Below are 20772 nucleotides of genomic sequence, written 5' to 3' on the forward strand. Positions count from 1 at the left end.
TTGTTTAACGCGTTAAGATGTACAAAACACTTTACATTTATTAACTCTTTTGATCTTCAAGACGACCCTGTGAGGGAGGTACTATTATTACCCCCCTTTTACAGACGAGGAAAGTGAGGTAGAAATAAGTCTAGTGACTTGCCTAAGGTCACACAGCTAGTATTTGAATCTTCCTGATTTCTTCTGTAACACTTTATCCACTCCACCTCCCCCCACCCCCAGCTGCCTCAAGGAGATAGACTCTACCCTCAATAAACTTATATTTTATCAATGATGGGCCAAGTTTAATATACTGAAATATAATAGAAATAAACTCCAAGTCTCACGCTTGCAACTCAAAAAATCAGCTTCCTAAGTACAAGATAGGGCTGGTGTGGCTAGATGGCAGTTCACGTCAGACAGGTCAGGGGTTTTAGTAGACTACAACAAACTCCATTAAGGTCAACCATGAGAAAGAATTGACAATCAACTCATTCCTCACCTGCAATAGGGCAAGTGAAACGTTCAGAATACGTGAATTACTGTTATTTGGAAGGTCACAGGGATGGCTAAAAAGGAGAATTGTTCAAATTCTCTTGTCCTTATTATTCCTTACACGTAGCAGCAATTACTCTAAATTAAGCCAGTTTTGTGGTAAGCTAAGGCACTGGACAGAGCACTGGGCTTGAATCAGGAGGACATCCTCACGGGTTCAAATCTGGCTTCAGGCACTTACTAGCTGTGTGATCCTGGGCAAGTCACTTAACCTTGTTTGCCTCAGCTTCCTCATCTGTAAAAAGAACTGGAGAAAGAAATAGCAAACTGCTCCACTATCTTTGCCAAGAAAACCCCCAAATGGGGTCACGAGGAGTTGGATACAACTGAAAAATAACTGAACATGGCCTAACATGGTCATCTAGCCACCCCACCAGAAAGCCAAGAAGCCTATTTATCCTAATAAGGCTGATAGAGGAGTCCTTACAAGCAGCAGATGTCTTGGCAGGGCTGGAGACAGTGGTCCTATGGTTTGTTGAGTTAAATCTCAACCCACTATTTGGTATCTAGATGTATGTGGAGCAGGACCAGCTTTGCCTTGTTATAGAGAAAAGGTCCCATGTCTGATATGTGTCAGTGATGACTGTTTTCTGGTTCTCTGCCTTTTCCCTCTCTATACTCTCTCTTGGTGACCTCCTCAGCTCCTATACATTCCACGATCATCTGGGCAGATGACTCTAAGAGCTAAATATCTTTGTCTCCCTTATGAGCTACTGGCCCATATTACTCACTGCCTGTTAGACATTTCTACCTGGGAGTTCTATAGGCATGTCAACATGTCCAAAATAGAACTTATTACCTTCTCCCCCAAATCTAGCCTTCCATACTTCCCTGTTTCTATTATGGAATGCACTGTTGTCATCTCAAACAGTGTTGTCTACATGGAGACTTTCTTGATCTCCCCACCCCTTCCACACTAATACCTCTCAAAAAAAAATTCCCTTGCACTCATTTTTTATATATAAATGCTTTCTCTTGTGAAAGAACATAAGCTTCTCGAGGGACTTTCTTGTTTTCATCTTCGTATAACCAGCATCTAAGCAGCTAGGTGACTCAATGGATAGAGTGCTGGGCCTGGAATCAGGAAGACTCATCTTCCTCAGTTCAACTCTGGCCTCAGACACTTACTAGCTGTGTAAACCTGGGCAAGTCACTTAACCCTGTTTGCCTCAGTTTCCTCATCTGTAAAATGAGCTGGAAAAGGAAATGGCAAACTGCTCCAGTATCTTTGTCAGGAAAACCCCAAATGGGGTCACAGAGAGTCGAATATGACTGAACAACAACCAACCAGTACCTATAGCACAGAGCCTGGTAAGTACTTGGCATTTAATAATTCCTGTTGAAATGAAAACTGAATGCTAAGAAATTATAATGATCAAGCTTGGCCCCAAAAAGGCACCTCCAACTCTTTCTTTGCAGATATGGAAAACCAAATGTGGAATACTGCATATTGTGTCAGACTTTTTCTATGTGTTTAGTTTTGCCAAGAAGGGTTGTTTTTTTTTTTTAACTTTTTAAATTTTTTGTCATTTTCTTGGAGGAAGAAGGAGGAACGCATCAGGAAATGTAAGTGATATAAAAACAAAAGAGGTCAATAAAATACGTTTTAAAAATAAATGCTGATTGATTGATTGATGGCAGGCAAAGGATTAGAAAATTCATTTTTAGGAGATATGTCTTCAAACCTCTATTCCTGAGGAACAATGATGAAGCATATTACCCATCAACCTGACCAAGAGGCCAGGGACTCAGATTAAGGTATATGTTTTCAGACATGTTCAATATATGGATTTATTTTACTCGTCTATATTTGTTACAAGGAAGGGCATTGGGGTTTTGTTTTATTTTCTTACAATTGCAGGAGGGATTGGGGAAGAAGAGGGAGATCAGTGATAGGGATGCCCCTGCCCCCCCCAAAAAAGAAAGAAGAAAAAGGAAAGAGGATCATTGTAGCATTTTTTTTAAAAGAACAGAAGGAAGTTCAGAGACAATCAAGAGAACTTTGAAACAAACATGTTGAAAATGTTCAATTCTTTTAAAAAAGAAAGCTATATGCAATACAGATTCATGATGTTAGTATATTTGGATATGGCCATGTTTGGTGATGTCTGTCAAATATAACCAAAATCAAGGATAACCAAAAAATTTAGTTTAGAAAAGAAATACATTATCTGTAGTCCCAGGAACTAGGATGCTACAAGAATTTACTCTATTTGGGCCAAGGTGAACATTATCTACAAAACTGATTTTTGGAAACAGGAAAAGATCTTCTCAGCCAGTTTCAAGTTGTAAATCAAAATAGCACAAGACTAAAATTGTACAAGTTAATCAAAAAAAGAAACAAGTAGCCAGAACTCAACCATCCTAAGGGTGTTGCCATTATCTCTAAATAATTGGACCAGGCCAAACAAAATGGCCTTGAAGCATAAAAGATAATGGGGCCTTTTCTCTAGGAGTCTACAGCTTTTTCTAGATACATTTTCTAGCAGCATGTTGATTTGCTCCCAACAGAAAGGGAGAGTTAGCAGTTTGGGGTTGTTAATGTTGTTGATTATGGGGTGTGTGTGTGTGTGTGTGTGTGTGTGTGTGTGTGTGTGTGTGTGTGTAGTGGACAGTGTGTTGGACTTGGAGTGAGAAAGATCTGGATTCAAATCCCACCTCTGAAATTTACTAGCTGTGTGACTCACACACATGTCCCTTAAGCTCTCTCAGCTTTTAAAATAAGAGAGTAAGACTGAGTGGCTTTTAAAATCCTTTCCATCTCCCTTGGGGAACTCCCCGTAGCAGAAACCATCTAACAATACACATAGGCACCTGCTATACACCTTACGGTCTTAGGTGCCTCCCAGGCACCAGTACGATCACCCAGCCAGCGAGTGTCAGAAGAGGACCTTGAATCCGGGGGGTCCTGACTCAGAGGCCTGCTCACAAGCCACTAAACCTGTTCAGTTTTTGCAATGGCAGAAATCACAGCTAACAGATACTTAAATACATGATAAATAGGATATAGCAGTTGCAAACCAGACACTACCAAGCAAGCATTTATTAAGCCCTACTAAGTGCCAGACCTTGTGCTAGTTAATAAATGCTCACTTATACAAGTGAGGTGGTCCCTGTCCTCGAGAAGCTTACATTCTATTGGAAGGAGAAGTCATTACTGTGATGCCCAGAGTTGAGTCGGGCCCAACATAACTGAGAAGTAATCATGCAGCTTTACTTTGCTCTGGTCAGACCACCTCTAGAGCATAGTGTGGGCTTCTGAGAATGATATTTCAGGGAGGACATTGATGGGTCAAAGATCTAGGAAAGGGTGACTAGGATGGAGAAGAAACTGGAGATCTTGCCATTTGAGGATTAGTTGAAAGAAGTCGGGATGTTTGGCGTGGAGAAGAGAAGATTTAGGGGTGATGTGATAGCTATCTTCCTGTTTTTAAAGGCCTGTCATGGGGAAGGACTAATCTGGTCCGGGTAGGCCCGGAGCGGCTGACCACCAGAGCAATGAATGGGCATTGCAGGGTTTGACTTAAGGGAAAACTTCCCAATAGAGCTGCCCAAAGGGAGAGTGGGTTGCAGTTGGAAGTGGTAGGTCTTTAAGTATTGCTGTCAAGTGGCAAAATAACCAGGTAGAGTCTTGGACCTAGATTCAGAAAGACCTGAGTCTTCAAATCCAGTTTCATACCCCTCTTAGTTGTGCAACCCTGAGCAAGCCATTTAATTTCTGTCTACCTCAGTTTCCTCACCTGTAAAATGGGGATAATAATAATATTTACTTCCCAGGGTTGTAAGAAAGATAAAATGAGATAATATGTGTAAAAATGCTTTGTAAGCCTTAAGGCCCTCTATATAACTGCAAGCTGCTCCTGCTGCTGCTGCTGCTGCTGCTGCTGTTATTCAAGCAGGGCTAGGTGACTGGGGGGAGATTTTATAATAGGGATTACTGGTCAGGTACAGGTCAGCCTAGGTAACCTATGAGGTCCCTTTTGGCTCTGAGGTCATGTGCCTCTGATTTTGCTTTTGATCCTAGTGTTGGAGTCTTTCCAGGCTGCATGACTCGAAAATATTTTGGAGGAACCCACGAGGAAGTTTTTTCCTGCCACCCTTTTCACCCTCTATGTAGTCCCCTCTCATAAAGCCAAGGGAGCTCAATAGAGGGGGGAAAGATATTGGAGATTGTCCTGTCCAGCTTCCTCATTTTACAGATAAGGAAACCAAGGTACAGACAGGTAGTGATTTTCATCAAATTCCTACAATTCACAAAGAACAGAGCTGGGATTCATACCCAGATTCTCTGCCTACAGATTCAGCACTCTTTCCACCACATAGGGTTTCTCTTGCCCTCTTTCCTTGCATCTCCATGGCCTGCCTTCCCCTCCCCCTTCTTGGTCCTCTCTAGTCTGGGCAATGGCCTGCTGCTGATTTTCTCTTGTGTGAGTCCCTTTCGTAACTGGCCTCAGCAGCTGGGCAGCAGGGGGAGGGGAGGATGATGTGGGACTGAGAGAGACCGCCCTCTCCTCCCCCTCACTGATACCATGAACTCAAGCTGTGTTGTTTCTGGTTGGGCAGATGCCAAGCCAGGCCCATAAATAGGGGTCTTCCCTGCAGCTCCCTCACTTGCCTTCTGCTTCTCTCTCTTGCCCATCCCAGCCCCTAGTGATTGGACCAGGATCTCCTCAGTCCTCAGCCCATCAGCAAAATGATGGCTATGGGTCTCCTATGGATGGGGCTAGCCTTGCTCCAGGCCCTAGAGACCCAGGCCCAGGCCCAGGACTCCCACCAGGAGATCCCAGTTCAGCCAGACTTCGTAGAGGACAAGGTAAGTGGGAAAGGGGTGTCTGTTGCTCCAGCCCAGTTGGAGCTAAAGCTGGGGGACCTTGCCCAACATCTCCTCCCTCAATGTTCTGTTCCAGTTGAGGTGCTTTTGCTGGGAGATAATAAATGAGGGGATGGATCAATGGGGAGATATAAAGATAGTCTTGGCCCCAAATATGCCTGCTTTAAAACCTCAAACTGGTGAAAAGCTCTAGATCAGCCCTGTCACTAAAAAAGGCTGCCCCAGGATAAGGGTGTGAATGGAGGGGGGAAGCTTGCCCTGGTAACAAAATATGGGTTGGGCAGGCAAAGGAGATACTCCCATGGATACCGGTTGCTCATATGTATGCACATAGCTGTAGGCTGATCTTTTCCCAACATAGATTTGCATTGGTTGGCTGGGGTGGCAGCTAGAACTGTTGGGGAAGAGGGAGGGAGGGTGGAAAGACCTCCATCCTTGCTTCAATCATCAGCTCAAGACTCTGAAAACAGCCCCAGCACGCCCTCTGCTGGTTTCCTGGTATAATGCTGGCTGTTCTAGTCTCAGTGAGTTGTAAATAAGACTCCCTGTTCCCTGCAGTGGAACAAAGGGTCAGAGGGAGAACCACTCCTGACCTCTGAGAGCCAGGATGGTTTAGTGGCTGGTGAGAGGGGCTGATACCACCACCACCACCATAGGTGCCCAGGGTTCTCAGGGGTGATGACTCCTTCTTGGGTCAGTATTCTGTGCTTAGGGTTAGCATTTCACAGACAGTTCACCCTGAAGGCCATCTTAAGGTGAAAGTTTAGATGCCTGAGGAATGATAGGGAATAAATGAAAATGAGCGAAGGGTCCCAGAGGCTTGCCCTGCTACAAAGGAACCACCCTACAGTTTGTAGGAACATGGTACAGCGTGGGATTGGCCTCTACCTTCCCCTGGTTCCTGAAAAAGAAGGCAGAGCTGATGATGTGCAAGACCGTCCTGACTCCAGAAGCCGATGGAACAGTCAACTTCACCGCCACATTTGTCAGGTAAGACTAGGAGCCTGGGAATGACCAGGACCTAGGCTGCCAGCTGGGGCCTAGGGAGTGCACTTCAGGGATTATATAAAATAAGGAGGTCACGGGTGGACCTTTCTTTCCCCTGCCCCCTAACCATCACTCCTTCCCAAGCAGATCAGGGACAGAGCAGGGGATGCTGGGGTGAAAAGGGGAAGGGGGAAAGGGTAGTGACTTGGCTATAATCATTTTATTAAACAATATTTATTGGGATGGGGACAGTGTATGCTCTTCTAACAAACACTGCAAACTTCCCCCATTCCATACAATAAACATTGCCCAGAAACAGTTAAAGCCACCCTAGTAGTGGGATAAGGAATGACTTGCAGTATATTTGCTAAATAAAGGGAACACCCAGGTGAGGAAATTCCCTCTACCAATGTAGGTCAAGATCTCCGAATTTTGTAGTCTTCATTGCCCAGTGTACCATGACTAGGTTACATGATTTGCCCAGCATCAGTATGTTTTGGAGGCAGGGCTTCAGCTCAAGTGTCGCTGGCTTTCAGGCCAACACCCTGATCCACTTCATGTCACTAAGAACAAATGTTGTATGTCACCAGTCATTTTTATGGTTTATGAGATTGTTCTCAGAAAGGAAGAAAGTTTGTTTTAGTCTTCATTGAACAAAAGGAACCCTCATTGTTCATTGTACTTGACCCAGGTTGTGTTTGCCTTAGTAGGGTCTTTATTTACCTAATTGTTTCCATTTGCGTACTGTTCTTTTGTCTCTACTTTCTTCACTCTATATCTCTTCACTGGAGGCTTTATTAAGCAATTTTTAATCAGAACAGGTAACCTGAGCCAGGTAAAGGGAAGGTCAGGGTCTGGCTATTAATGCCACAATGGGGCCGCGAGCATGAACAGGTAGGACAACATGTACTCCTAATATTTAATCCTATCCCTCACTATAGCCATAACCCCAGCCTCTAGTATTAACCTTATCTCAACTTATTGTAGTCACATTTTAGTTATCCTTTAAATCTTACACATTTCCAGTGCCAATCCAGAAGCAGCTGGGTAGGATAGTAGATGCAACAACGGATTTGGAATCAGAAAGACTTGAGTTCAAATCCTGCCTTAGACACTTACTAGCTGGGCAAGTCATTTAACTTCATTTTGCCTCAGTTTCCTCATCTAAAAAAATGAAGGGTCAAGGAGGGGAAAATTTAGAACTCAAGATCTTATAAAAGTGAATGTTGAAAACTAAAAATAAATAATTTTTTTAAAAAGAGAAAAAATAAATTTGTTGTAGAAATAAAATAAAATAAAATGAAGGGTTGGACCCAATGGCCTCTGAGGTTCCCTCCGATTCTAACTATATGATCCTCTAATCTGATCCCCACCTTCAAAATTAGTTCAGCAAACCTCCCACTCTAGTTCTTTTCTGCCAGTAAACATCAGGCCCTCCATGTGGGTAGTGTTTCCACTTTGGCTGAGGCTGGGGTTGGGGCTGGGCTGGGGCTGGGACTGGGGCTAGGTCTGACTTTCTACTTGACTCTGTGCCTGGGCTGTACCTACAGCAACAACCAGTGTGAGACTCGAACTTCACTCCTGAGGAAGACCCAGCAGCCAGGACACTATGTTTACAAAAGCATCAGTAAGTGCTCCCCTTCCTATCCGCCTCACCTCCTCTGTTTTTCTTCTCAGGGCATGGAGACTTACTTGTCTAAGCAGAGTTCAGGGTATCCAGCCTCACAATTTCCCAGGGAAAGGGAGGAAACGCCATTGAAAATATCAAGAGGAAATCTATGGCCAAACAGGGCATTGACTGGCACTGGGTGAATGAATCCATTTTCCCCTACTTGTCCCCTAGTAAAGATTCCAAGAGGGGAAGCAGCAGGTTTAGAGCCTCAAGGGGGAGGGGGTCCAGGAGCTCCCCACAATGTTCCCTTCCTCGTGTTTTCTCAGAGTGGGGGAGCGAACACAACATCTTTGTGGTGGAAACCAACTATGAAGAATACTCCCTGCTGTATACCACTAAAACCAAAGGCAACAGTAACTTCAACATGGCAACTCTCTACAGTATGTATCCAGGGTAGCCCAACCGAGCCCAAAGGGAACCCCACATAGTGCTCCCCCTGCCAATTGGGATAGGGTCCCCACACTCCCCTTCCCCCCCCACTTCCCCCTGCCACTCGTCTGGTTTTATTGCAAATACCAGCTAATCCTTAGGTTCTCCTGGATCCAGATCATTTAACCCTTTCTCTCAGAGGACAGAATAAGATTTCTACTGAAGTATGACAGATGGAAGTTAGAGAGTAGGGCCAACATCCTAAATTCTGACCCTGGGAACTGTAATCAAGGGAGGCTAGGGAGCCTTTCCAGACTGGGTTTAAGAGCAATCCTTCCTGGAAAGAGAGGTCTGCTCCAGACAATGTCTTTTCCTACTCAGTGTGTGCTTCCCTCATATGCCATTCCTTGTACTACAGGCAGAACCAAGGATGTGAGACCTGAGCTAAAGGAGAGGTTCATCACGTTTGCCAAGTCCCATGGCTTCACAGAAGACACCATTGTCATCCTGCCCAAAACTGGTGAGGGCAAGGTTTGAGGGGAATAGGGATTAGGGTCTGATAAGGGGCAGATAAACAGCTTTGGCCAGACACCTTAATTGAGGGAGGAGGACTCTAGCAAAGAGTTGGTTCATTGTGCAGGGGAAGCTAGGGTCTAGACCTCTTCAGATGCCAACCCCTTCTCTGATTCCTGCCTCCTTCCCTCTGCTCTTTGCCCTGGATCTCAGAACTTCCTTGAGCTAGCCTGTAGCATCAGGAGATGGCTTCCCCAGGGACAGAACAACAGATAAAAAGGACTGGGCCAACTCTCACCACTCTCTCACAAAGCCATATGTGGGGAGAAGAATGGGAGATAGCAGCCTAAACTCAAGGTTCCTACTCAGAAAACAGTTATGTAGGTGGGGAGGAGGTGGAAGTGACAGGCCTAGGTGTCTGGGAGGCTCTGGTCTGAGGGGAAAGACTAGGGCTTCCTACCTAATACCCCAAATCCAGGGAATTCTAGGGGTTCTACTCTCAGCTGACTACAGTCCAGAGGAGGTGGTAGATACATCCTATGAGAAGAAGGCCAACTAATTGCTATTATTCTGCCTGCTCATGAAGGCAGATGAGGAGTCAGAACCCTCTCATCTCCACTGAGATGATCATAAGAATAAAGGGGGCTTGTATTGCATCAGGGAAGATTGAGACTAGACATGAAAAGAACGCCAACAAACACTATCAGGTCCTAGAATGAAGAGCTAAAGACACTATATAAGGCTTAAAATGAATACAGAGTCTCCTGGGTAGAGGATAGTTGAGTGTAGTAGAGAAAGAGACCGTGGTTCTATTTAGGGGACAGAATGGTTGGGATTCTTTGTAACCTCCTCTGCACACAGATTTGGGGATAACCAACATTTTTTCTCTCCTGCAGATCAGTGTATCGATGAAAACTAAGTGAGTAGCCCTGAAGGGCGTGGCCTCTGATACCTTATCCATAACAGGGTTGGGGGATGGATTGTATATGGGGGGGGGTACAGGTGGTAAGGACAAATGATACTTGCTAGAGACAACACCTACCTCGAAAGTGCTTTTCTCACAACTACCAAGGAAGTTAGTTAGACAATGACCTTTATTGTCAACTTCGTTTGACACATGTAGAGACCAAGCCTTGCAGAAATTTAAGTGAATTGCCTCTGGGCCTTGCTGTTAGTGTCAGATTTCTACATAGGAATCTCAGTTTGAAGCTTGAGGCTTTTTCCACTTACCAGATCATGTTTTTTTCTCCTTTACTCAGGTCCTGCACATGCCTTGATGACCCCCTTGGATCTCAGGCTCTTCTCTGGAAAGTCTCAGCTCCATGGCCCCCTGGCAGGCAGGATCCTTCTGCCCGGTGCCAACCCCCAGCTTTGCGCTTCTGTACTGGCCCCACCAAATAAATAAGTGGAGTACTTGGTCCTGGCTCTTGTCGTGTCCTCTCAATAGCATCTTCCTTCCTCCTACTAATTTATACCACAGTGTGGTCCTTAATGGTTACTAGCCCTGTATAGGATGCCCCTTTCCTTGGCCTCAGTTTCTTAATTTATAAAATGAAAAAGCTGGGCTCTATCCATAACATCACCATCCTTCTAGAGGCTTAACTTTAACATCTTATGTCCGATGATTTTAGCATTCTAACATCACACAATTTACCCAATGCCTTCCCAACCGGGAGGCCAAACTTGAATGTTGCCTTAGTTGGATGTCCTGAGCTGAGAGTAGGGATTGGTGCTGTCCAGTGTGATATCACTAGAGCTAAAGCTGAAGAGAGGTGGGCCCATAAGGAAGGGAAGGACCCTTGAGTATCAATTGACCTCTGAATAGCTCCTTGGGTGGGGTGGGGAAGAGGAGGGAAGGGCTGAAGTCTGTACTTAACTCATTTGATTGCTGACTGCCACTCCCAGGGGACCCCCAAAATGCTTGTCACCCAGGGAGGAAAAGGTTGGAAGGTACAGCCTTGGGCTTAATCCGATTAAGTGTTAAGTGAGGATTAAAGAAATTAGATGGCTCAGAGATAAGGGTTTATCTCCCGAGACAGATTTAGATAAAAGGCAAGATTACTTTGGAAGAGAAAGAAATCCCTCTACTGTTTACTTCGGTCCCTCCCATCCCTAATTACCAAAGAAGAGAAACAGGCTGTGAAGCCCAAAGTTCTACAATCCTAGCGACAGACTGACCGAGTCGCAAAGTGAATCCCTAACCCAAGCCACCAGCTGCCCTAGAAGCCCTGCCACACATTGAACTCCCAACTTAAAAAAAAATCGCCCACACATCGCTTCTATTATGGCCTCCCATCTATTCCTGGAACCTTAGTCATCAGATTTCTGTGCCTACCAGACTTACTGAAACTTATATTACAAGTTACCATGGCTTCCTATTGACCAAATCCTATCAATTCCCTTCCTTCGTGACTTTTCTGCAGTAGCTACTAATGCTGTTGACCAATGACCCTTGAAATTCTCCTTTTCTTGTCTTCCTTGACACTACACTCTCCTTGTCAAAGATATAACTAGGGCTGGGTGATGTGAACTTTGCCTCAGTACATTGGCAATAACAACGCTCTCATTAGAATAGAGATAGTCGTCTTAACCTTTAGTAAGAATAAATGATTTAAAAAGGAAGCTATTAGATGGTCAGCTCTTCTTTGGTCTGCTCCCCCCCACTCCATTTCTTGCTGCTTTCCCCTGGCATATTCCCCTAGCCCCCAAGTGTTTAAAAGATAACTAGTTACAGCTCCCCTCTGAATTTTCTTCCTATGTCTCTTACTTCTCTGTTTCTTTTCCTTTCTCCTATTTCCTTTCCCCCGCAAAAAAAAAAAATAGATATTCTCAAAAGGTCTGTCCACATCCTTCTTTTCTCATCTCTATACCTTCTCTTGTGGTAAGACCATCCATTCCTATGGCTTCAATTATACCCAGATAACTCCCAAATTCAATAGCTCTAGTACCTACCTCTTTCTAGAGCTTTAGTCTCAAATTTTCCAAGTGCCTATTGGGCATTTTTATTTGAATGACCCATTGCCTTTCAAATTCAACACGTTAAAACTAAACTAAGCATTCTCCCTCCGACCCTAATTCTTCCTGACTTTTTCATCTCTGTTAATTTCCTCTTCTTCTCAGTGACTCAGGCTATTCGGAATCTTTGGGTTAAGCTTCGACTCCTCTTTCTCCGGCAGTGTAATCAATAAGCAAATATTTGTTGAGCACCTGTTATTAGCAAAGCCTCATGCTTAGCGCTGAGGTTTTACAACTTTGTATAAGAAAGGTCTGCTGTTCTCAGGGAAGTCACAGTATAGTAGAAGGACTAGACATTGATCAATCAAGAAATCAACAAACATTTACTAAGCGATTGCTATGTGTCAGGTGCTATATAGAGCACTGATGAAACAAAGAAACAGAGAAAACAAACAGTCCCTACCCTCAAGGAGATTATACTCTAACAGAAATAGCAATAGGTAAATAGATATACAAGGTTTATACAGAGGAGATAGAAGGTGCTAGGGAGGTATGCACAAGATATGTAGAATAGATATAAGATAGCTACAAGGTGGATTCATGGTAGATGCAAGGTATATACAAGACACAGGAGGAGTAGCCACAAGAAGTTGACCTTCAAGAGAAAGGTAGTAATTGGTAAATTCAAGGAAGTATGGGAAAGAGACTTAAGACACATTGAAAGAGTGCTTTAGCACTTCGGAGGAGTAAGCAACTCCTTCCAGGTAGGTGTATAAGGGAAGGCTTCATGGAGGAACTGAGCTTTGATGGACCAATAAAATTTCAAGAGCCCAAGTTGTTGGGGGAGGGAAATGCAGGAGATGGAAAGTTCATGTCAAAGGCTGGAAAAACTTGAGGCATAGTCAGAGAATGGCAAATAGTCCAGTGTGATTGTAGCAAAGGTTGCATTTATGGGAGCAGTGAGCCATATAGGACCCAAGAGGCAGTTTAGGATCAGATTGAGAAGGGCCCTGAATACCAGACTGAAGAGATCAGACTTTATCAATGTATTCCCTCCTCTTCCTATGGCTCTGACTTTTCTATTTCCTTTGCTTGCTCTTTTTCCTTCCCTGGGTATTCTCAAAGTGTCCATCACTGACCCGTCCCTGATCTTAGTCCAAACTGCATTGGTCTTCATACAGTTCTTCATTCTGTGTGTCTCTAATGCAATGGGCTGGACTGTGATTATCTGGCCTGGTGTTTCCTTAAATCCTCCTCCGATGCTTCTTCACAGTGCATCAGTGAACTTTGGCCCTTGAAGGCTATACCAATGGAACACAACTTCCTTTGGGTCCTATGAAGAGAGAAGGGCTTTGCAGGTAAGCCCAGGAATGGATGCTGTGCCTATCATTCAAGGACTAGCCTAGTCCCGTCCGGAGAAGTTCATTGCCAGGTCCGCTGCGGGATGATAGATTTTTTTTCTAGCCTTAGCATCTGTCAGAGATGATCCCTTCAATCAGCCAACAAATCATCAAGCATTTATTAAGCACTTGCTGTATGCCAACACTGTGCTAAACCCTGGAGATACAAAGAAAGGCAAAAAAAACCAAACAGTTCCTCCCCTCAAGCTCACATTCTAATGGGGGAGACAACATGCAATCAATTATGAACATCTAAGATATATACAGGATAATTTGCAGGGAATCTCAGAGGGAAGGCATTAGTGAACAGACCCAGCAAGAAGCCCAAGAGGCAGATTAAGTCCCCACTGGCCCTTAGGCCTCCTTGGGCTTCTAAGACTCGTTAGGCTAGAGAAAGAATCAGAGGGAAGGGATCTCCTTAGGTGTCCTCTTTTGTACTGTTTGGGACAGTCATTTTCCCTCCTGCCCCACCTCTTCTCAGTGCCAGCAGAGGGAACCAAGAACAATTGCTCCAATTAGCTGAGAGAGAGCTCTGCCTGGCATTTAGGGGGTTATTCTAATCTGGATTTGAGTTTGAGAGTGAGGGCCCCCTCCCTTTATCCTATCCTAGAAGGACCTGGTAATTTCCCTTCCCATCCTCTCATGGGCCCTAAATTCACCTCCCCAGTTGCTTTCTGCAAGTCTATTAACGTCTCTGTGTCTCAGTTTCTCAGTCTGTGAAAGAAAGACAATACTACCAATTCAGATTACCTCCAGGGCTACTTGTGGGCATGACATGAATTCTCTGTTGGCAAATGCTTTGGAAAATAATGGAGTGCTTGATGAATAATACAAATTAACTTATTATCAACCTAAGTAGTGTCTGGGACTGAAGCCTAATGGGTCCAGAAAGATTCAACCTCAGCCCTGGCTTGGATCTGTGGGTGTTCTAAGTGAATCCTGGGCAGAAAGAAGACAGAAGGGCTAATGGAGCCCTCCAACCTGAAACCTGAGCTCCCCTTTCCTGCCCCACCCCTGACCTTCCCTATCTCTACCCAAGGAGGAAACATTCCTCTGAATGTATGTTCTGTTTTTTGAAAGACATTTCTCTGCTTCACACAGGCCATCAGCCAGGCTGGATGGAACTGAGAGATGGTGGCTGGCATTGTCCTCCTTGGGCATCAAGCCCTTTTCCGCCCCTTCCCCGCCCAAGGCATCTTCTCAGAAGGATAAATGCCATGGCCCCAGAGGGCACAGCACCACACTGAACTCTCAAGTCTTGGTGGCTCCTGATTTAGTGCTGAGTGAACACCCAAGATGATGAAGGCTGTGCTTCTGGGCTGCTTACTAGGGCTGCTTTGGGGCTCTCCAATCCAAGCTGATGTCCCTCTTCAAGGCAACTTTGACAACAGCAAGGTAACCAACCTCTCAGAGGAGGTGTGAGTATGGGGGTGGGTTCCAGAGGTTGGGAATGAATTAAGGGAGCAGTAAAAGGGCGTGCGGGTTTCTAAGTATGTTGTGCTAATACCCATCTGGATACGGAGTGGGGAAATTTGGAGTACTAAGATGAAAATAGTAAAAACAAACCCCTCTTTGTCTGTTTATGAGACATGCTTTTCCCTTGTATTTCCTATCCTTACCATATCCTCACCACTACCCAGAGAAGAAGGTATAGGTAAGAAAATTCTTCCTCTCTCATTTCATTCAGGAAGAAACAGAGAGCTGAAGTAATTTACCTTGAGTCACAATACTAGTCAGAAATAAGACCAAGCTTGGGTTTCATAGATCCATTTCCTAGACCCTTTGCAAACTCGATCACCCACAACCCCCTGACTTAGTCTCTTAGTGTTGAGGTCAGGGTAGCATATGTTGAGGTTTAGGGGTGCTCAGGACCCCAAAATACCAACATGCAGGGTCCTGCTGAATGAATTGGACTCAAGCCTTCTTTCAGCCAAAGAGAAAAACAAAGTTTATTAAAGATTCGCCATATTGGGTAGAGTCTTAAGAAGCCTGAGCATTTGTGATACTAATGCCAGCAGGCCAGATTGAATGTGCTCTGAGCTAGATTGAATCTGAGCACCTTCACGGAGGAAAGATGAGATTCATATACAGAAGGACTGTGGGAGGGATCTAGAGGTGGTTCTGGAGTGATGGGAGGAGGGGTTTAGGGAGGGTCTTGAGGAGGAGTCTAAGGAGGATCTTGATGGGGCTGGGGTGACTAGAGGTCAGATTCCAGGAATCAAGAAAATGGGATTTTAATGGGATCAAGGGTGGGAAGTTGCAGCAGAAATCCAGAGGTAACAAACAATGGAGGGCTAGGCTAGTTTAAGGGTAACAAATTTGGTCATAGATATTTTGATAGTATCTAGGGAGGGAAGTAGCTAGACAATGGAGAATTAGGCCAGGTTAAGAGTAACAGAAATTTTGGTCTAGTGATAATGGAAGACTTGTGGCCTCAGGCAAACGCCTCCTCAAGCGGGAGGATTCTAAGGGAGTTCAAGTGGGCTCCCCCATCATTAGAAGGCCTACCCTAGCAAAACCATCATAGCTCTAGAGGTAGAAGAAACCTCAGACACCATCTCATCCAACCCCTTTCTTTTACAAATAAGGTAACTTAGCCCCAAGAAGGCTAAATATCTAACTTAGTATGACTTAGATCAGGGCCATCCAACCTTAGGTTATCTCAGGGCCGCATTAAAATACAATCATTATTTGAGGGCTGCACCCAGAATAAAAAATACAGCACACTAATAGAAAGTGGGGGAACACGCATCCTCAATAGACAGGGGAAGTTTGAAAGTACGGAAAGCAAACACAAAACAACAAAGCAACAACACAACAGTATAAAGGTAGGTGCATACTGACTAGTCTGCATCGTACAGACAGAACGCATCCCACAGATGGATTGAAAATTCCGTGCGATATGTTCCATCTGTAATACTGCTTAAAAACACCAAAGGAAATTAACACCAATGAGATTATTTATTAGTGATGGAATTAAAAAATCTAATACCCGTTCCACGCAAATTACTATTTTTTCACTAGTGAAAATTAAAACCCACAGGCAGGCCCCATAAAATCGCACTGCTGCTTCATGGGGCCCAAGGGCCATATTTTGGACAGCCCTTACTTAGATAGTAAGCAGTAAAGGTAGGATTTGAGTCTAGGTCCTCAGTGTTCTTTCTACTACACTATAGCTGTCTCCCAAATCCATGATGAATGCTGGTATTCCTAGCTCACTTAGCCCAGCTTGGGGGGAGGGAGGGGTGAAAATCATGGAAGGCTCTGATCCCTCCCCCAATTCAGCTGGACTCACTAATGTGAGTTACTTGGCCCCTGGAAACCTGAGTCCTAGACTTATCCTTAAGACAGAGCCTACTTTAGGGGTCTAGGGTAAGGCCAGTCAGAAGGGCTGGGAATCTGAAAGGCCATGTGAGTAGAAGCTGGGTCTCTGCTATGATCCTTATGTGGTTTCCATTGCCATTCCTTGTCCCTTTCTCCTGTAGCAGGGGTGGAGAACCTGCAGCCTTAAGGCCACCTGTGGCCCTTTAGGTCCTCAAGTGCTGTCCTTTGACTGAATCCAAACTTCATAGAACAAATCACTTTAATAAAAGGACACACCCCCTTAATTAAAGGATTTGTTCTGTAAAATTTGGACTCAGTCAAAAGACCCAAGGACCTAGCCTGCATAATTAAGGCAGGGCAATCAAGATTTTGTCTTAGGGGTGGTGATTGTTAGAGGATGATAACCACGCCTGTAGTCCTTCAAAACAACCACAAAAAAAAGCAAGAACAATTAGTTAAAATAGGAAGCTATTAAAAAAGTACACTTCCTTCAAAGACTATGCCTTCAATAAGCTACTCCCCAAACCAGCCCCATCCTGCTCTCTCCTTCCTAGGGCAGCAGGCTCTTGGAAATCAGGAACTTTGCCCAAGGGCCCATCTCTGACATCTCTGTCTCCACCTAAATTTGTTGAAAATTGTATTTGAAGGTATTTTTCAAGCTGCTTGCCCCCAGGCTACAATTTGTTGTGCTTTCTGGAATGGTTAGCTATGACTTTGCTAGCATAATTAAGCCCTCCATTTCAGCCCCTTCCTAGTCTTTGACAGATAAAGAGTGACTTCCCTACTCTGGGCCAATTTGGCCTTTTCCAGGCTAGATTCAAACAGTATGGTGAAACAGGTCACGACTGTAACTTTCTACAGAGTGTTCCTAAAGTCTGGACACATAGGACATGTGGAGTTATGACATCGAGTTCACGTAAATCTTGCAAAGTGCATCAACCTTTGCGACACAAACGATGGAAACCATATTGAAGATGTTATTTGTTAATATTCCAATTAAATAAAATGTTGAAAATTTCATTCATTTCGTTTCTTGAAAATATGCATTTTTGCTTATGTGTCCAGACTTTAGGAACACCCTGTACATGAAACTTTTTTTTTTTGCCACTTCCATCCCTATGCACTTTCCTTTTATAAATTGCATATATACTTATATATATATATGCATGCTGTCTCTTCCAATAGAACGAAAACTCCTAAAGAGCAGAGACTTTCGTATTTCCAGTGCCCAGCAAAGTGCCTGGCACCTAATAGGTGCTTAATTAATAAATACTTGTTCAGTGATTGAGTCAGATGAACTAGGTTTGAATCTCAGAACTGCTAATTGATACTAGTTTAGCCTTTGGCAAGTCATGGAATCTTGTTTGCCTCAGTTTCCTCACCTGCAAAATGAACTGGGTAAGGAAATGGCAAACCACTCCAGTATCTCTTCCAAGAAGACCCCAAATGTGGAGTCATGAAGAGTCTGACACGACTGAAAAAAAAAAGACTGAACAACAACAAGTCTTGTCAAGTTACTTCCTCCCTCTGTGACCTATTAGCTTCCTCCATAAAATGAAGAGGGTTCACTTTCAGAGGTTCTCAACTTTTTTAGTATTCTGGAGCCCCTTGGCAGCTTGGTGAAACCCATGAACCCACTTCTCAGAATAATGGTTTTTAATGCATATATTAAAATATATAGAATTACAAAGGAAACCAATTATATTGAAACGGGCTTATCAAAAAAGCTTTTAAAGACAAATTCATGGACTCCAGGCTAAGAACCCCTGCAAACAACTTCTTAAGTTCCTCTGGGCTCTAATGCCTTTTCAGCCACGCAACCCATATGCTTGTCTTTGCCTACATTTAACAGATAGGATAGGCTGAGTGACACTTACTAGTATAGATCCTGCTTCGTGTCTTAGAGATTATACTCTCTCCCTTCCAGCTGCTGGCAGGCACATGTGCGCCCCATCTCCCATGAAGATATGCATGTGAACTGTATTTTTATACAGTCGTGGGGAGGTTGGAAAATAGCAATCATCACATCTAACATATAGGGCACTCTTGGGTTTGTAAAGTGTCTTCTGGGCTTAGTTTTATTTGAAATGCCAAAAGATTCATTCTGAATTTCATGGGGTCCGGTTTCTCTCTTAAGTTTCAGGGTTTGTGGTACATCACAGCGGCAGCATCGGATGATGAAGACTTTTTGGCCATGAAGGAAACGATGAAGATGCCAATCACTTTTGTGACTCCTCTGGCCAATGGTGACCTGTCTGTCAAGACAGTTTTCCCAGCGTGAGTAGGAATGAGACCAGGGGAGTCCTAGACATATCTAGGTAGTTACTGAGCCTTCCTTGAGGCAGATTCCCCTAAGTACCCCACCAACTCCCAGCTGAGGGTTCTCTACCTACCAGTTGCCCCAGCTTGGTTTATGCCATTTATCTCAGGCACAAAAATTTGTAATTACAGATCTCTGCCTAATACAATGTAAGTTCCTTAAGAGTGGGGACTATTTGCTTTTTGTTTTTGTATCCCCAACATCGTAGTGTCTCATTCCTGCTGTTGTTGAGTCATTTCAGTCCTGTCTGACTCTTTGTGAATCCATTTGGTTTTCTCTTGGCAAAGATATTGGCATGGTTTGCCATTTCCTTCTCCAGCTCACTTTACAGATGAGGAAACTGAGGCAAACAGGGTGAAGTGACTTGCCTAGGTTTACACAGCTAGTAAGTGTCTGAGGCCAGATTTGACCTGAGGGAAATGTCTTCCTGAATCCAGGCCTGGTACTCTCTCTTACTGCGCCACCTAGCTGCCTCATCTGGCTCATAGAAGGTGCTTAAAAAATATTTGTTAAATTAAACGCACAAAAGAGACAAGAGTTCTTGCCTTTAAGGAACTGGCAAATCCAACTGTGGAGGTAGGCACAGACAACGGACAAGTGAAGAACCCTAGGAAGCAACATTTCCATTAAATTATTCAACACTGGAGGGCAGCTAGGTACAGTGCCAGGCCTGGAGTCAGGAAGACTCATCTTCCTGAGTTCATGAGTTCAAATCCAGCCTCAGACACGTACTAACTGTGTGACCCTGGACAAGTCACTTAACCCTGTTTGCCTCAGTTTCCTCATCTGTAAAATGAGCCGGAGAAGGAAATGGCAAACCACTCCAGCATCTTTGCCACGAGAACCCCAAATGGGGTCACAAAAAGTCGGACAGGACTGAAAGTACCAAACAACAGCATTCAATACTGAGGCAGCTGAGTGGAGAGAGAGACAGAGAGACAGAGACAGAGACAGAGAGACAGAGAGAGACAGAGACAGAGAGACAGAGAGAGACAGAGACAGAGAGACAGAGAGAGAACTCATGCTGGGCCCGGAGTCAGGAAGACCTGAGTTTAAAATAACATTCAGATACTTAGCAGCTGTGTGACCCTAAGCAAGTCACTTCATTTCCGTCTGCCTCAGTTTACTCAATCATAAAATGGGGATGATAACAGCACCTATTTCCCACAGGTCTTGTGAGGATCGAATGATATAATATTTGTAAAATGCTTAGCACAATGCCTGGCGCATAGTAGGTACTGTATAAATGTTTATTCCTTCCCCTCCCTCCCACCGAAGGAGCTCTGTGCTCGCAAAATTCGAGACCCAAAATATACACAGACATAGACACACACACACACACACGCACACTAACAATGTCTAAATAAAGATAAGATTAAGGATCAAAATAGGTGGCACTGACATACTAGAGTCAGAAATTTAGATGCCTGCATCAAGAATATCCTTGATGAGGGGCAGCTAAGTGGAATAATGAGTGGAGTGCCGGCCCTGGAGTCAGGAGGACCTGAGTTCAAATGTCGCCTCAGATGCTTGACACACTTACTGCCTGTGTGACCACGGGCAAGTCACTTAACCCCAATTGCCCTGCCTTCCCCCCTCAAAAAAAGAAAAAGAATACCCTTGATGAAAATGTAAAAAGGGAACTTTGACAAGGAACCCTCTGCAGCAGCCCGTGTCTTCACAGGCATACAGCTGATCTCCAGGTTGGAAAAAAACATGAGATTCCACTGTGTCTATTGTTTGTTGACTTCAAGAGAGTTTTTGAATAAATAGAACAAAAGCTCTTCTCAAGCAAGGTAGCACGCACGTGTGTGGAAACAGTACGAGACTCCATGGCGGATGTTAATAACTGTGAAGATAATAACTA

The 20772-nt window shown here is 44.2% G+C and overlaps 2 protein-coding genes across 2 annotated transcripts in view; both read left to right on the forward strand.

The window, feature by feature from the left end:
* Window positions 1-5075: 5075 nt before the first annotated feature.
* PTGDS (prostaglandin D2 synthase) lies at window positions 5076-10326 on the forward strand. The gene is made up of 7 exons (XM_036752719.1): window positions 5076-5347; window positions 6216-6355; window positions 7903-7979; window positions 8291-8404; window positions 8812-8913; window positions 9803-9825; window positions 10166-10326. Exons 1-6 carry the CDS (start codon window positions 5228-5230, stop codon window positions 9823-9825), a joined length of 576 nt encoding a protein of 191 aa, XP_036608614.1. The 5' UTR covers window positions 5076-5227; the 3' UTR covers window positions 10166-10326.
* Window positions 10327-14557: 4231 nt separating this feature from the next.
* The window catches only part of LCNL1 (lipocalin like 1), a 28460-nt gene continuing 22245 nt past the window's right edge, over window positions 14558-20772 (forward strand). Inside the window, exons 1-2 of the mRNA XM_036749886.1 lie at window positions 14558-14656; window positions 18729-18862. Of these exons, the coding sequence (XP_036605781.1) occupies window positions 14558-14656; window positions 18729-18862 (233 nt within the window). The remainder of the gene's footprint in view (window positions 14657-18728; window positions 18863-20772) is intronic.

Source organism: Trichosurus vulpecula, chromosome 3 (assembly GCF_011100635.1).
Source record: "Trichosurus vulpecula isolate mTriVul1 chromosome 3, mTriVul1.pri, whole genome shotgun sequence".
NCBI classification, from domain to species: Eukaryota; Metazoa; Chordata; class Mammalia; order Diprotodontia; family Phalangeridae; genus Trichosurus; species Trichosurus vulpecula.

Coding starts and splice junctions, on each gene's coding strand:
- PTGDS (XM_036752719.1), top strand. CDS start 5,228: ATGATGGCTATGGGTCTCCTATGGATGGGGCTAGCCTTGCTCCAGGCC. Junction 7,980..8,290: donor CTATGTTTACAAAAGCATCA/GTAAGTGCTCCC, acceptor GTGTTTTCTCAG/AGTGGGGGAGCGAACACAAC. Junction 8,914..9,802: donor TGTCATCCTGCCCAAAACTG/GTGAGGGCAAGG, acceptor TCTCTCCTGCAG/ATCAGTGTATCGATGAAAAC.